The sequence below is a fragment of the Pelobates fuscus genome, chromosome 5, assembly GCF_036172605.1.
Source record: "Pelobates fuscus isolate aPelFus1 chromosome 5, aPelFus1.pri, whole genome shotgun sequence".
In the NCBI taxonomy this organism is placed as follows: domain Eukaryota; kingdom Metazoa; phylum Chordata; class Amphibia; order Anura; family Pelobatidae; genus Pelobates; species Pelobates fuscus.
The window spans coordinates 282,522,617-282,539,792 of NC_086321.1; the positions used below are offsets into that span (position 1 = coordinate 282,522,617).

The 17,176-nt window shown below is 44.6% G+C and overlaps 1 protein-coding gene across 1 annotated transcript in view; it reads left to right on the forward strand.

Annotated features, from left to right (window-relative positions):
• Positions 1-15,132, forward strand: part of TM6SF2 (transmembrane 6 superfamily member 2) — a 50,651-nt gene extending 35,519 nt beyond the window's left edge. Inside the window, exons 9-10 of the mRNA XM_063455371.1 lie at positions 7,833-7,952; positions 14,760-15,132. Coding sequence (XP_063311441.1) covers positions 7,833-7,952; positions 14,760-14,966 — 327 coding nt within the window. The 3' untranslated portion in view covers positions 14,967-15,132. The remainder of the gene's footprint in view (positions 1-7,832; positions 7,953-14,759) is intronic.
• The last annotated feature ends 2,044 nt before the right edge of the window (positions 15,133-17,176 follow it).

Sequence of the window (17,176 nt, forward strand, 5' to 3'; positions counted from 1 at the left end):
ACGTAGAAATGTGTAACACAGAGGACTGATAGGTAACGTATACCGGACCTTAGAATGGCCGGACTAACGTACCAAAGAATAGTCAGGAATAGCCGAGGTCAAGGGAAACAGAAAGAGACAAAACGATAAGGAAAAGCCAGGAGTCAGGGATGCCATAAAACAGGGAAGTCAAAAACAATGCCAAAGTCAAATAACCAGAATCAATAACGCGCTCTCGGACAACCACAAGGGAAACCACAAGGGAAACCACAAGGGAAACCACAAGGGAAACCACAACAGGGCACTGAGCAGGATGAGAACTGGGCCTAAATACCCCTCCTCTAGATCCGATAGGCTGTAACCGGCCTTTGACCCCAAAGGCAGTTACCAGTTTCCCATTTGCATAATTGCTGCTCAGCATGAACCCTTCTGTGGAATTGGTTGCTGCTCGGCACAACTTTTCATGTGTGGACAGTAAATGCCATTAACCACATTTTTATAAGCGGATGAATACGTGACACCTTTTGAGGCGCTCCTTCCTTATGGAGGGTGTCAATGGTGGTTTTCTGCACAACTGTCAGGTCAGCAGTCTTCCCCATGATTGTGATTCCTACTGAACCAGACTGAGATACCATTTAACCCCTTAAGGACGGAGGACGGTTCAGTAGGATTTTTGCGTTGCCGACCGGTGACGGTCCTGAACCGTCCTAACCGTCCAATGTACTTGCCCGATCGCCGTCGTTCCCCCGGCGTCGATCGGCGGTGCTCCCAGTGTGGGGAGACTGCCTGCAGCCCAGACAGTCTCCCCATGGCGGTTTAGGACCCCTGTGGCCATGTGATCGCCCAACAGGGCGACCACATGGTCACAATAGGTGTCCTAGTCTCTGCCTGCAGGGGGACTGTCTGTGCTGACAGGCAGTCTCCCTGCAACTGTAAAATCAAAAAATAATTTCAAGTGAAAGTTAATAAAAAAAAAAATATTATTATATATGTGTATATATATGATATATAGACATATATTAAACCTATATAATATATGTCTATATATCATATATATAATGTTATGCTAAGTGTATTTTTATATTAATATGTACATATATTAATATAAAAATACACTTATAATTAATTTACACACGTATATATATAATATATATAATAACTATATATATTGTATATATATATATATTATAAAATACGAATAATAAATAATTTAAATTAAATAAAAAAAATTTAAAATAATAATAAAAATTAAAAAAAAATTATATATCTATACGAAATTTTATTCTAACTGTATTTTGATATTAATATATATATATTTATATCAAAATACACTTAGAATGAAATTGTATATATACCTATGTATATATAAATAAATAAAAAGAATGCGAACTATTCATATGTCCATATACAAAATTACATAAATAATTATATAAATATACACGTAGACTTCAAATATATAAATATGCATATATATTTAAATTCTACGTGCGTATTTATGTAATATTTTTACATAATTAAGTTATTTTATTGATTGCAATTTAAGGGACCTGCCTGCCAACCCAGGCCGAAAGTCCAGAGAATTTAATTTGCTATCACTGTATTTTACCCTGTAACGTTCTACGACACCCTAAAACCTGTACATGGGGGGGTTACTGTTTTACTCGGGAGACTTCGCTGAACACAAATATTAGTGATTCAAAACAGTAAAACATATCACAGCGATGATATTGTCAGTGAAAGTGACTTTTTTTGCATTTTTCACACACAAACAGCACTTTTACTGATGATATAATTGTTGTGATACATTTTCCAGTTTTGAAACACTAATATTTGTGTTCAGCAAAGTCTCCTGAGTAGAACAGGACCCCCCATGTATAGGTTTTATAGCGTTTTTGAAAGTTACAGGGTCAAATATATGGGTCAAATATTTTTACATTGAAAATGGCCAGGTTGGTTACGTTGCCTTTGAGAGCGTATGGTAGCCCAGTGTTACAAATGGCTATTTGTAACTGGCCCTTTAAATGAAAAATTGCCCTGCTTCCCTGGATTGTGGAGAAGCCTATTTGCCAGCCTCCTGCCTCATGACTATGGCCCCTGGAAGATTGTGCCCCTGAAAATGTATTAACTTTTATTGGTGTGTATGGCCCTTTAAGAACCGTCTGGGGACATATTGTGACTTTGCTGAACAATGCCCCTTTAAGACTATGTCCCCAGACCTTTAAAATAACTTGTTCCTGGCTTTCCCCTACTTGGTTCAGTAAATAGGGCTTACTGAACCAAGTACCACACAGGCGGACCACCCAGAAGTTAAAGTGTGCAGGCAATTTACCTCCCAGGCTGTGAGGTTACTGCAGGTTAATTGCCGAGCGCTGGGTGGCCGCCATTCGGCAGCCGAACACGTGGCGGCGGCCATTTTGGTCATTCGAATGCGGTCAGCGGTGTATGTTAAAGATTCTGTGGAACTAAAATCGGCTACACATTCTGCCGAACACCGCTGACCCTTACCTTCTCCCATACGGAACTTGCAGCTCCAGAGACTAAGTCCCGTTCGAAATGGGACTTAGTCGTTTTTTCGCATGAAATTGACCGACCGCACAGCCCAAATCTATGGAACTGTTTTGGGCAGGAAATTGTGCTTGCGGTCGGTCATAAAGGACTTCCAGCTAACTTTTGATCCACTGCAGGGATTTGGCTGATTTTTGGAAGTGTTTATGTTTGATGTATGCTGAGTCTGAATATGCAACTTTTATTGAAATTGGATGTATGGTTTTAAAGTTACAGTGTGTGTGTAAAAACTGTATTTTTATTGTATGTAATAATTGGTTTAACTGTTTATCTGAGGGGAGGGAATGTGTGGGTTGCACCAGATGTGTGATTGGTGATTTTATGCCTCCCCCTGGGAGTGTCCTGTTTGCATGTAACCTCAATAAAAGCCAGGCTGGGTGTGCCAGCACCTCAGACCTCTTCTGACCCTCTAACTTGCAGCCTCGACTCATGTTTGTAGGGGACAGCTATAATCACTACAGGGATTGCTATGCTCTTCATACTCCCTTAGCTATTGAGCTCTTGTAAGAGCTCTTGATCCTGATCCTGCTTCGCTCTACAGAAGGAAGAGGTTCACCTACTGGAACCTGGAGCCTGGTCGTAGGTCCAGGGCGCAGAGCAGACGGCGAGATACCAGCCCAGCAGCGGTGGTTCGTGGAGTCTGCAGTGCTTATGGTGGCAACGGTGCTGATGGTCCTTTGGTGAGCGCTAGGAGCATCCTTTTCTACGGTCCAACCTCCAGCCAGCCTGGAGGCAACCGTAACACCCAGGAATGAGAATTACCCCCATGATGGCATAACATTTGCAAAAGAAGACAACCCAAGGTATTGCAAATGGGGCCAAAAAACACTGGCCAAAATTAGCGTTCAATTTAGTTTTTTACTTTTTTCACACACAAACAAATATGAACGCTAACTTTGGCCAGTGTTTGTGACTAAGTGGCTACTAAAAAAGTCTGGACATACCCCATATTGAACACCCTGGGTTGTCTACTTTTAAAAAAATATGTACATGTGGGGTGTTATTTAGCAATTTATATCAGATAATAGTGTTACAATGTCACTATTGATACATTTTAAAAATGTATGTTTTGAAACCGCAATATCCTACTTGTACTTATAGCCCTATAACATGCAAAAAAATAGCAAAAAGCATGTAAACACTGGGTATTTTTGAACTCAGGCCAACATTTTTAATCTATTTAGCAGTTTTTTTCATTCGCTTTTGTAGATGAGTAAAAGATTTTTCACATAAAATTCAAAAAACCTGTATTTTACCTTACTAACAGCACTGTATACTAACGGCAGGGCACAGGTGCAAATCTCGGGGGCCCCTCTCCGACCGTTCCAACTGTCCAACGGTACGAGGCAGGGCTGCCCCCTCCCCCCCTATTGTTCGTGCTATCGCTGGAGCCCTTGCTGCAGGCACTCCGGAGGCATCCGGATGTCACGGGTGTGGGGGTAGGTGGACGGGAGTTCCTTGTCTCGGCCTATGCGGATGATGTGCTCTTGGCTGTGACCGACCCGGTGCGATCCATGAGGGCCCTACAAGGGGTGCTGGGCACTTACGGGGCCATTTCCGGATATAAGGTGAATATGGCAAAATCGGGCGCCCTCCCCATAGGGGTACCGTCAGAAATCACAGCTAGGATACAGGATACTTACCATATAAATATAGAGCAACAGGCACTCAAATATTTGGGCATCCGCCTAACAGCCAAACCAGACCACCTTTATGACCGAAATTATACGCCACTGCTAAAACAGCTGGTGAGGGAGATGGAAGCATGGGTAGACAGGCCAATTTCATGGATAGGGCACATACACGCCGTTAAAATGAACATCCTGCCCAGAATCTTATTTCTATTCCAGGCGCTCCCTATACGCGTTACCAGGGCCTCCCTACAGCCCCTGCAGAGGGCGATCGGAGCCTTTATATGGCAGAACAAACGACCTAGAATATCCAGGTTTATATTATATAGGCCGCGCTCGAGGGGGGGTCTGGGCCTCCCTCACATATACTTCTATTACATGGCGGCACAATTATCACAGGTGGCGATGTGGCACTCCCCACCAGGGGAGCGCAAATGGGCGGACATAGAGTCCCTGATGACGGGCGCGGATATCCCACAGCTTCTCATGTGGGTCCCAAAGGAATTTAGACCAGAGATCAGGGCCACATGCCCATCAATCATTAACTCCCTTCAAATATGGGACACCTCCAAGCTTAAATATCAGCTGACATCAGACCCTTCCCCGCTTATGCCATACTTACGCAATAAAGCCTTCGTCCCAGGGATGTCGGCGAGAGACTTTAAAAACCTCGAAGGCATAGGCTTACAACGCATATGTCACTTATACGAGGGAACAGAGGTCGTCCCCTTCGAGGCCCTACGACAGCAGGGCCATCTCACTCCCGCTGATTTTTTTTAGATATTTACAAATCAGGGACTTCGCGAACCAGACGCACATAAAGATGGCAGCGCGGAAACAGATGTCGTTTTATGAACGCATTTGCCTCCAAGAGCTCATACCCAGAGGCATGATAGCGCGCATGTACGCTCACCTCTGTTTGGAAGCAAGGGACTGGGGTAAACTAGCCTATACGGATCAATGGGAGAGGGACCTAGGTGACACGCTGGAAGGCATAGAGTGGCAAGAGATCTGGGAGGCGAACCACACCTCGTCAGTATGTGTTTCCCTTCAAGAACAATCTATCAAAACAATGTTGCGCTGGTATACCACGCCAGTTAAACTATACCAAATGCACAAGACCCTCACGGACGTGTGCTGGAGGGGATGTGGCCAGAGAGGGACGTATGTCCACATGTGGTGGGAATGCCCACTGATGGTCATTTTCTGGAAACAAATACAGGCGCTACTGGCGCAGGTTTTCGGCAGACCCCCAGATCTCGACCCATGGCTCTTCCTCTTAAGTAGGACACTAGAGGGCTGGACTAGGCACGAGCAAAAGCTACTCCACAAGATAACTCTAGCGGCCAGGCGGGCGGTAGCCTCCGACTGGCTTAAACCAGGCACACCTCCCATGGCGGGGGTTATTAACAGAGTAAAAGAGGTCCACTTGATGGATGATCTTACAGCTCGATTCAGGGGCACTTCCAGATCCTTTCAAAAAATTTGGGAACCCTGGGAAAACTTCACCCTGGGACACTGACGCATAGTCAGATCCTGATGACGGCCCGGACGTCCGTCCCCCCCCCGATCTTCTCTCTCGCTTTTTCCTTCTTTCTAGTTCTTCTGACTTTTGTCACAAAATAAAAAATAAATGACCAACATTCCGCATACATGGGAACAGTCACAAGAGGCACATCTTATTTAGGGATAGACGACAGCAGCCCAAACAGCCGCTCCACAGGGAGCATCCCATGGCCCGGAAAAACTTTAGACAGTAACTCACTCCGACAATGGGAGGGCAGATACGCTTTAGGATCAGGCACACCAGATTACCCACAGAGAGCCGTAACGTATGCGAGAGTGAACGGGGATGCTGGGAGATAGGGGTAACCCAATAACTTGCCAGGCGATTGATGCATTGCAACCCTGTTACACCTTGTTCAAGCTGTAAACCAATACTATGTGACACTGTATTCTCTGTCAATCTGTTTTGCTATGTCATGACAAATAAAGAATAAAAAAAAAAAAAAAAAACGTGTATTTTTTTCAATTTTTCATCATATTTTTTCATTTTTTTAAAATTAAATTACATGAGATTATATAAATAATGGTATGTAAAGAAAGCCCCTTTTGTCCTGAAAAAAACAATATATAATTTGTATGGGAACAGTAAATGAGAGAGCGGAAAATTACAGCTAAACACAAACACCACAAAAGTGTCAAAAAGATGCCTGGTCGCAAATGTACAACATCGCAAAAAAATTCCGGTCCTTAAGGGGTTAAAGGCAAAGAAACCCATTGCAGGTGTTATGGCTTACTTAGCTGATTAGACACTGTGAGCCTGGAATATTGCACCTTTTCCCAATATTCTAATTTACTGAGATTGTGGATTTAGGGTTTTCATGAGCTGTAAACCATAATCATTGCACTTATGACAAATCACGGCTTGAACTATCTTGCTTTGTATATAATGCGTCTATATCATATATTAGTTTCCCCTTTTACGTTGCATTACTGAAATAAATGAACTTTTGCATGATATTCTACTTTTTCGAGTATCACCTGTATTTGGCCTGAGGGGCAAGTACAAACAACAACCTTTTTTTTGTGCTCAAAAGTAGCACTGTCTCATCTCACCCTGCAGTAACTTGCAAACACCCCCAGGGACTCCTTACATAATAATCATAGTCTGCCAGCCTGGTCAACCCCAGATACTGCTGTCCACCAAGAAATATCCAAGTGGGCCAGTCCAGGCCATAGCATTGAACCCATGAACAAACATATAGAGCACATGATTAGCAGAGGCACTGAACAGATCCTGCCCACAGATCACTGCTGAAGTACTGTGCCAACAGACATCCTATTTTAATTTGCATAATAATGGTCTAAGGCAGCAGCTCACAACCCATTTGTGCTAGTCGAAATGCCCCTTTAGCATGACTGTTTTCTTTGTGTAGATTTTTTTTTGTTTATTCCAGAAAAGAGACTATAAAAATGGCACATTTTATAAGGTTTAGAAGGTTCTGTGCGTAGAGTGTAAGCACATATACTCTTTAAGTCTAATACATTGTTATAGGTGATATAAACAAATGGTACACATAAAGTCTTTAATCAATTTTTCCCTTTTAAAAATACGTAATTAATACTGGAATTGTCACCATGCTGTCCAGAACACCATATGGGACATTATGTCAGCTTTCCCGTCTGACACCCTGCAAGCTTAGCTAAGTGGTTTTTAAGCTTTTTTTTTTTTTTAGCTCATAGTACTTTCAGATCATTAGTGTAGTGACCAACCCTTTAATTAAAAAATGATCCTGATAACTCTTCCTTTCTGCAGTATAATAAATATTAAAATTAAAAACCTTCAAGACGCCTTCAGTATATTATTCTCAATCGTAAAGTGGGAAGCAGTGCTTCTACAATAATCATTTTATTAAAAGTAGTTGCCTGTGACCTGAGTATTATGAGATACCCTTTTCCACACAGTAGGAATCCACTTAAATATTATGGAAACCCAAATTGTGAACTGTTACATTATGCGGGAGTTACAGGTAGTTTTGCTTTTGTGTGCATATAAAGTGGTATATATGGATCTATCTTACTTATAGTAAATGGTGTACAAAAAGCGCACACAGTTACTGGATGCAGCATGCTTACTGACATATATCTTTCCAGATGCTGGTCTCTATGTTCTATATTGTACCTCTTCAATGTTTGTGCATCTATGCTCTGCTGGTCCCTGGTTGCTCTTGGATGTTGGACTGGACCCTGATATATGCTGGCGCAATTGCTCAAGTAAGTAAAATATGCCTTTGTCATAATAAAATAAACTCTGTTTCAAGGGACACTATAGTCACCAGAACAACTACAGCCCTATTGTATTTGTTCTGGTGAGTTGAATAATTTCCTTCAGGCTTTTTTCAGTAAACACTGTCTTTTCAGAGAAAATGCAGTGTTTACATTTCAGCCTACGGATAACTCCACTGGCCACTCCTCAGATGGCTACTAGAGGTGCTTCCTGGGGCAGTGCTGCACATTGCATCGAACTGACATTCAGTGTTTCCACCCTCTGCATTAAGACACTAAACTTTGCTCATATAGATGCATTGATTGAATGCACCTCTATGAGGAGATGTTGATTGGCCAGGGCTGTGTGTTGACTTGTGCTGGCTCTGCCTCTAAACTGGGGGAGATAGACAAGCTTTTAAAGGAACAATGTACCATCCTAAAGATTTGTGGTCTATTCGCCACCCGCAGGTCAGGAACCAAATTCACATGACCATGACCTGGTGTATTAAGGGAGAAAAATGGGGGTGATATGAGCAGTGTATACAACCAAGAGAGACGTTTTCAAGGCCTCTTGGGCTATACACAGAGGGTCTCAAATTGTGTGAGTCTGAAGAAGGAAGAAATTAGCAATGAAAAGGATGCATTGAACACTTAGGCCTTAATTTAATAAGCTCATTTAATGACTCAATACTGTTAGAAATACTTTTCTAAGGATTTATCTACTAAAGTCACCATTAAACTCTAAGGGAATTTTTGTAGATAAATAATTTGGAAAATATAAAGTTTAACCCATAAAAATGTCCACCCTAAAAGAACAGGTAAAGTGAATCTACTCACATATACTAAAGCATGATACTTGTCTCACAGCAAATCTCAGTGCTCACAAAGTAGGGCAAATAGGAAGGTTTATTCAGGATCAGGAGAACAAAATCATATACCACGTTTCGGCGTCAAGCCTTCATCATGTATACAGAGCAATAGACAAAAACACACTATTTATACCTGTGCTACAAGTAAATCACGCGCAAACAGCTTTCACAATGAGGTCATCTGACTAGAATAAGTGAGGTCATCTGACTAGAATGAGTTACACCTGGGGAGGATGCTCATGACACAAGTGGTTGTCATGGAAAACAAACAACAAAACACCAGTGGTATGCAGCATGCTAGACAGGCATTATGCAGAACCAGAAGTGCAAACAATGGAAATTTAGGGGGAATACAAATAAACAATAAACCATGGAGAAGAAATAGGCAGTAATGTGTCAAAATCACAGTGGATATTGTACCCTAAAGTAGAGGGCAACATGGCACAGGCAACATCTATAAAGGCACCGTGTACTCACTATCGTAGGAACATTTAAAAGAGCCAAGCAAGCATAAACAAAAGTACCAAAGGACAATAAAGGTAAACAGAGGGAATACCTGATCTGTAACCAAGAGAAAATCGTCAGGGTCGCTTTGAACTGTTCGCTTGGCTTGAATACAGGATGCAGTCGTTAGCCAATCGCGAATGCGTGACCCGCCTTTAAGGCAGGATCTACAGTAATGCCTCATCTATGTAGGCATAGAGGGACGGACCACGCAGTGACTGAACATGCCAAAACGGCTGTCAGCCAGGTATATGGGATCCGCCTACAGGTTGCAATAAGGGAGTACCCAGTTCAGGTCAGCGGAGAGAAACCCTGATCTCAGAGGAAAAAAAGGAGGATCAAACAAGCGTTCGTTCTTCTGGTAATCAGATGCACAGACCCGGCTGCCATAGCAACTAGCCAAAATAGGAAATCGTGTGTAAAAAATAAATAAAAAAAAGAAGAAAATAAATAAAAATTAAAGCCTGTGAAGGGAGCATATGCTCACTAGACAGAGACATACAGTTTCTCCGATTTATTTTCATATTATTGATTCAATCTTTTACAGAAACGTTGTTTATGGTTTTGTTGTCCTGATCCTGAATAAAACCCCTTCCTTTTTGCACTACTTTGTGAAGCCTCTGGAATTTGATTTTGAATACTCCTAAGGGACTGCAGATCCCTTCCATGATGGTCCAGGTGTGATATCAGACTTTATTGGGTTTCCTGAGTCCATCACTACCTTTGGAATTGAGCAAGTCACAATTCTTACCTGTAACACATAAACCAAAGAGATAGCTCAACAGACAAAACCACCTGTGCAAAATGCAACTACATCATGGCACATTCATTTGACTTATACATGCATTGAAAACAAACACAGAAAATAGAAATGTCTATAAAAAAAAAACAATAAATGTTTGAGATAGTATGTCAATGTGTCAGCTAAACATGTTTTTCAGTTGGTTAGATTAATTCACTTTTGCTAATGCATTGATACCATTAAAGTCTGAGTAATTGTCTGCCCAAAAAACAGAAACAAGAAAACAATGGGACTATTATAAAATGTTCCTGATTTTACCTATTTAAAAGAAGAAAAACTACCACAACAAGAGGACATCGTCTTAAATTAGAGGGGCAAAGGTTTAAAAATAATATCAGGAAGTATTACTTTACTGAGAGGGTAGTGGTTGCATGGAATAGCATTCCAGCTGAAGTGGTAGATGTTAACACAGTAAAGGAGTTTAAACATGCGTGGGATAGGCATAAGGCTATCCTATGTACAGGGCCGGTGCAAGGATTTTTGCCGCCCTAGGCAAAAAAAATTTGCCGCCCCCCCATATGTCCAGCCCACCATGTGACATCACAATGCCCCGCCCATATGCTCTGCCATATGGGCCAACGCCAGTCTTCACAAAGTGTCTTATCTGAAAAGACAGTGTGTTTACATTAGAAAGCCTACAGGCACAGGCTATAGACACCAGAACCACTACATTATGCTGTAGTGCTTCTGGTGACTATAGTATCCATTTAATGTGAGGTAAATTAGAGATTAGTGCCACTAATAATATATTGGATTGCCTACTTACCACCAGATGAGGACAAGAGGCTGATGATGGGCTCAGTCTGGCTCCACAGGTCTGGTGTAGAAGAGGCTCTCTAGAGACTGTTTTTAACAGTGCTCACAACAATTAACGAACAGGAAGCAGCTCCATTTTTTAGGGCCCCTTACACAGCTCAAGGTCTGGGCCCCCAGGGGGCATACGCCTACAATGCCCACCCATAAATCCACCTACATGGCCCATCCGTGAGTTGGGGATGTTTTATGTGTGCAATTTGTGTAAGGGATGTAGTGTGTTTATAGGGGATGTAGTGTGTTTTTGCTTGTAAGGAATGCATTGTATGTTTCTGGGTGTGTGTGTGTGTGTGTGTGTGTGTGTAAGGGGTGCAAGGTTTGTTTCTGTGTATGTAATTGAATGCAGTGTGTGTCTGTAAGGGGTGCATTAATTATGTAAGAGAACGTAAGGGATGAATTGTGTGTTTCGGGTGTGTCTGTGTGTGAGTAGGAATGCATTGTTTGTTTCTGTGTGTGTGGGGGGGATGCATTGTGTATGTGTGTAGTGTAAAAGAGAGGGTTTGTGGGGTAGGATAGGGTCCTTATCCCCCCCTCCCTCCTATAGTGCTCCTTATCCCCCCCTCCCATAGTGCTCCTTATCCCCCCCCTCCCATAGTGCTCCTTATCCCCCTCCTCCCATAGTGCTCCTTATCCCCCTCCTCCCATAGTGCTCCTTATCCCCCCCCCTCCCATAGTGGTCCTTATCCCAACCATCCCTCCCCTAGTGGTCCTTATATCCCAAACATCCCTCCCCTAGTGGTCCTTATACCCCCCCATCCCTCCCCTAGTGGTCCTTATACCCCCCCTCCCCTAGTGGTCCTTATACCCCCCCTAGTGGTCCTTATACCCCCCCTCCCCTAGTGGTCCTTATACCCCCCTCCCCTAGTGGTCCTTATACCCCCCTCCCTTAGTGGTCCTTATACCCCCCCCTCCCTTAGTGGTCCTTATACCCCCCCTCCCTTAGTGGTCCTTATATCCCCCCCCCTTAGTGGTCCTTATACCCCCCCTCCCTTAGTGGTCCTTATACCCTCCCCCCCTCCCTTAGTGGTCCTTATACCCTCCCTTAGTGGTCCTTATACCCTCCCCCAGTGGTCCTTATACCCCCCTCCCCTAGTGGTCCTTATACCCCCCCTCCCTTAGTGGTCCTTATACCCCCCCCCCCTCCCTTAGTGGTCCTTATACCCCCCCCTCCCTTAGTGGTCCTTATACCCCCCCTCCCTTAGTGGTCCTTATACCCCCCCTCCCTTAGTGGTCCTTATACCCTCCCCCCCTCCCTTAGTGGTCCTTATACCCCCCCTCCCTTAGTGGTCCTTATACCCCCCCCCCCTTAGTGGTCCTTATACCCCCCCCCTTAGTGGTCCTTATACCCCCCCCTTAGTGGTCCTTATACCCTCCCCCCTCCCTTAGTGGTCCTTATAACCCCCCTCCCTTAGTGGTCCTTATACCCTCCCCCCTCCCTTAGTGGTCCTTATACCCTCCCCCCCTCCCTTAGTGGTCCTTAAACCCTCCCTCCCTCCCTTAGTGGTCCTTAACACCCCCCCCCTTAGTAGTCCTTAACACCCCCCCCCTCCCCCCCTTAGTGGTCTTTACCCTCCCCTCCTGCCCATGTAGCGTGGCCGGGCGGCGCGGAGCGGGACAGGAACCATTGTTTCCTGTACCCGGCCGCCGGCGGAATGACAGGAAATGCTCACTGAGTGAGCACTTCCTGTCATTCCGCCGGCGGCCGGGTACAGGAAACAAAGGTTCCTGTCCCCGTTCCGCGCTGCCCGGCCACGCTACATGGAGACCGGCAGGAGGGAGCGCTCTGCGCTTCCCTCCTGCCGGTCACTCAAACCCGGCCGCCCTCACACAGCAGTGCTGCGCCGCCTGGGGCTTGCTAAAGCGCTCAGGCAGCGCAGCATGAGGAGGCGCACCGGGGACAGGGATCCGGCGCCCCCTAGTAAGTTGCGCCCTAGGCGGCTGCCTAGGTCGCCTTACAGGTGGCGCCGGCCCTGCCTATGTATAAGATAAGGCCAGGGACTAATGAAAGTATTTAGAAAATTGGGCAGACTAGATGGGCCGAAAAGTGGCGTTGCTGGGGGGGGGCCAGAGGGGGCCATGGCCCCCCCTACATCATGCTGTGTCCCCCCTTGGGCCCTCCCAAAGGCCAGCTACTTGCTGGCCATGTGTTTAAATTCTATTCCCTCGGGCTGTAACAGTTAGTGACTGACAGCCCGAGGGAAAGCAGGGCAGAGCAGCTGGAACAGTGCTGGGTGTTTTCAGCACCCAGCAGCTTCCTCGGCACATGCCCCGCCCCCAAATGAAGCCCTGCCTCCTGTGCTTAAGCCACGCCCCCGCCGTTAAGCAGCAGCCCATGCTGCTGCTGGAAAGGATGGAAGATGGCTGTTTGACCCCCAGCAACAGCCTCCAGTGACAGGTAGGCTTAATGTGCTTGTCTGTGTGTGTGTCTGTCTGTCTGCTAGTGAGGAAGCTTGTGTGTGTGTGTGTGTATGGATTCAGCAGTGTGTGTATGGACTCAGCAGTCTGTGTGTGGACTCAGCAGTCTGTGTGTGTGTGTGGACTCAGCAGTCTGTGTGTGTGTGTGGACTCAGCAGTCTGTGTGTGTGTGTGTGTATGAACTCAGCAGTGTGTGGACTCAGCAGTCTGTGTGTGTGTATGAACTCAGCAGTCTGTATGTGTGTATGGACTCAGCAGTGTGTATGGACTCAGCAGTCTGTATGTGTGTATGGACTCCGCAGTGTGTGTGTGTGCGTATGGACTCAGCAGTCTGTGTGTGTGTATGGACTCAGCAGTGTGTATGGACTCAGCAGTGTGTATGGACTCAGCAGTCTGTGTGTGTGTATGGACTCAGCAGTGTGTATGGACTTGGCAGTCTGTGTGTGTGTATGGACTCAGCAGTGTGTGTGTGTGTGTATGAACTCAGCAGTGTGTGTGTGTATGGACTCAGCAGTGTATGTGTGTATGGACTCAGCAGTCTGTGTGTGTGTATGGACTCAGCAGTGTGTATGGACTCGGCAGTCTGTGTGTGTATGAACTCAGCAGTGTGTGTGTGTGTATGGACTCAGCAGTGTGTATGTGTGTATGGACTCGGCAGTCTGTATGTGTGTATGGACTCGGCAGTCTGTGTGTGTGTATGGACTCGGCAGTCTGTGTGTGTGTATGGACTCGGCAGTCTGTGTGTGTGTATGGACTCGGCAGTCTGTGTGTATGTATGGACTCAGCAGTCTGTATGTGTGTATGCCCCGCCCCCGCCGTTAAGCAGCAGCCCATACTGCTGGAAAGGATGGAAGATGGCTGCCTGACACCCAGCAACAGGCTCCAGTGACAGGTTGGCTTAATGTGCTTGTGTGTGTGTCTGTCTGCTAGTGAGGAAGCTTGTGTGTGTGTATGGATTCAGCAGTGTGTGTGTATGGACTCAGCAGTCTGTATGTGTATGGACTCAGCAGTCTGTGTGTGTGTGTGTATGGTCAGCAGTCTGTGTCTCTGTGTGTGTAAGGACTCAGCAGTCTGTGTGTGTGTGTGTGTGTATGGACTGTATCAAGGGAAATGTGTTTGTTTTTTAATAATCCTTGGTGGAAAATAATGAATTCTCCACCAGGGATTATTAAAAAAAAAAAAACAACAACAACACATTGTGTTGGGGGCGGGGCTTAACATGTGGCAGGGGCGGGGTCAAACTGCGGTGAGGGCGGGGTTAAATGTGCCCCCCTACTTTTGTCCCTGGCCAACCATGTGCCCCCCCTAAAAATTAATCTTAGAGACGCCACTGGGGCCGAATTGTTCTTATCTGCCATCACATTCTATGTTTCTATGTTTACATAAAAAAAAATGTAAATCTCTTCCTAGGCCCAGTTTGCTCATGTGGGAGCTTCACTTTATCACCGTACCCCGTACACCTACCGTGTACCCCAAGATTCCTGGTGGGTATTTATAATTTCCAACGTCTTGTACACCTTGGGGCCCCAACTTCTGGCGTACCGATGCCTGAGGAAACCTGCCTACTTCTTGCGAATAACATCTCACTCTCCAGAAGATGGAAAGAAAAACAATTAATGAGAAAAATGAGAAGGATATAAGAGATGTGTGTACTTGAGAGGTTGATAGGGGTAATGTCTTACTTGCTAGTGGGGCCTTAATGTATGCCTGCACAATTCTTAGTGGCTTACACTGCCCCATATTGCGCCTCAGGTTTTTGGTTTTTTTAAAGAAGATGCTGGCCTGCAAATATGACCCTTATTAGAGACCAGCTGTCAGACTTAATGGAGGAATGAAACGTCCTTGTTTTTTGTGCTGCATTGTTGATAATAAATTAGCTATTAACCTTCACACAGTTTAGTGCAGTCAGTGATCCCACTTACAAGGCCAACATGCATTAGTTAATAGACAAAATACATTATTTGCATAGGTTTATTTAATGCAATTGTTTTCCCTTGTGTTTTTCTAACCCTTGTGCTTTTTGTCTTCTGGACCCATAAAAAACAAAACAAAAAAAAACTCAGTTTGTTATTTTTTTTTACTCAAAAATCAATTTATTTGTATGTATTTCCAGTTTATTGATCTGTTAACTCCTGCTGTGCACATTTTTATCCACTCATTCTCACCTCTGCCAAATTCATTATTTATACTCCAAGACAAAAGTAAACGACAAGGCTTATATCATCTTTTATGTGTAACAATACCTTTTATTAAATAAAATTGTGTTTATCTGACTGCCTCCTTTGTAAGATTGTTAATTCTTGATAATGCTGGACATTCTACTCACACAAGAACACAAGTGGAGGCTTGCATTTCAAGAACTTTTTATTTAGATATCTTCTTTATATTTTCAAGAGCTCACAATAAATACTCTCCAGAAATGTGTTAAGTTCTGCTTTTTTCTGCTTTTTTTTTCCCCCTGAGAATAACATTCTACTGGTTTTCATAAACATATAAAGGATAAAAAGGTACAGAAATGAAATGAGAGGATTTTTACCCAGGCGGATGGAGTGGATGCAGGCCATCTACTCCACTCCCACAGCCCGACTAAGGGTAAATGGACAACTTTTAGAACCAGTACACATAAGGAACGGCATGAGACAGGGTTGCCCCCTTTCCCCCTACTCTTTATTATCGTACTAGAACCCTTCTTAAATGGAGTCAGGGACAACCCAGATATCAAGGGCATTCAAATACAAAGCGCAGAGTACAAAATCTCGGCGTTCGCTGACGATCTACTCTTCACTATACAAACACCAGACACCTCGCTGCCTCCCCTCTTAGAGGAAATCGCCCTATACCACAAACTTTCCAACTTCCAAGTTAACTTCTCGAAAAGCAAAATATTACCAATTCGTATAACTCCCCTATCAAGCACAAACCTGAAAGCAGCATTTCCCTTCACATGGGCAGATGATTCCATTACATACCTAGGAGTCCGCCTGTCGGCAGACCTATCATCCATCTTTGCCCTAAATTATGACCCGCTATACCAAGCCATCTCGAAAGACCTACAAACTTGGCACAAACCACAGTTCTCGTGGCTCTGTAGAATCAACATTCTTAAAATGAACTCCCTCCCTAAGATACTTTACCTCTTTCAAACCCTGCCAATAGCTATACCAAAGCTCTTCTTCACTAAGCTTAGGCAAATTTTCACCACCTTTATAAGGGCACAAAAACAACCCAGAATCCCATATGAGGTCCTCAACAGACACAGATCCTGCGGTGGATTGGGCCTCCCACACATGGAACGATACTATAAGGCAATCATTCTTTCCAGAATCCAAGACTGGTTCACGCATCCACCAACACATCAATGGGTAACTCTTGAAAGCGCGGTAAGTCTAGTACCTCTCTACACACTCCCCTGGCAGAAAGTAATCCCCTCAAAATTGCTATCTTGCTGCCCCGCACACCCCACCATTCTCCCCACACTCAAGACATGGGTGAGCATGCGAGAAGCTAAGAATATCTCCCTTAACCCATCCCCACTCTTTCCCATCACACATAACCCGCTCTTCCCCCCAGAAATGCAGCCGGGGACATACCAACAATACACTAAAATGCTTGACGCCCCCTATTTGATACTAGGATCTGTGGTTGAGAGAAACTCAATACGGACACTAGCTAGTCTGACAGGACCCGAGCCTCCGCAAACGCTACAAGCGTTTCACAACGCCCAGTTGACTCACTTCTTAATGGCCAACACAACCTTGCTGAAGGGCTCCCGCACCTTGTCTGATTTTGAGGCACACTGTCTGACCAATAACCGTAAAACCAAACAG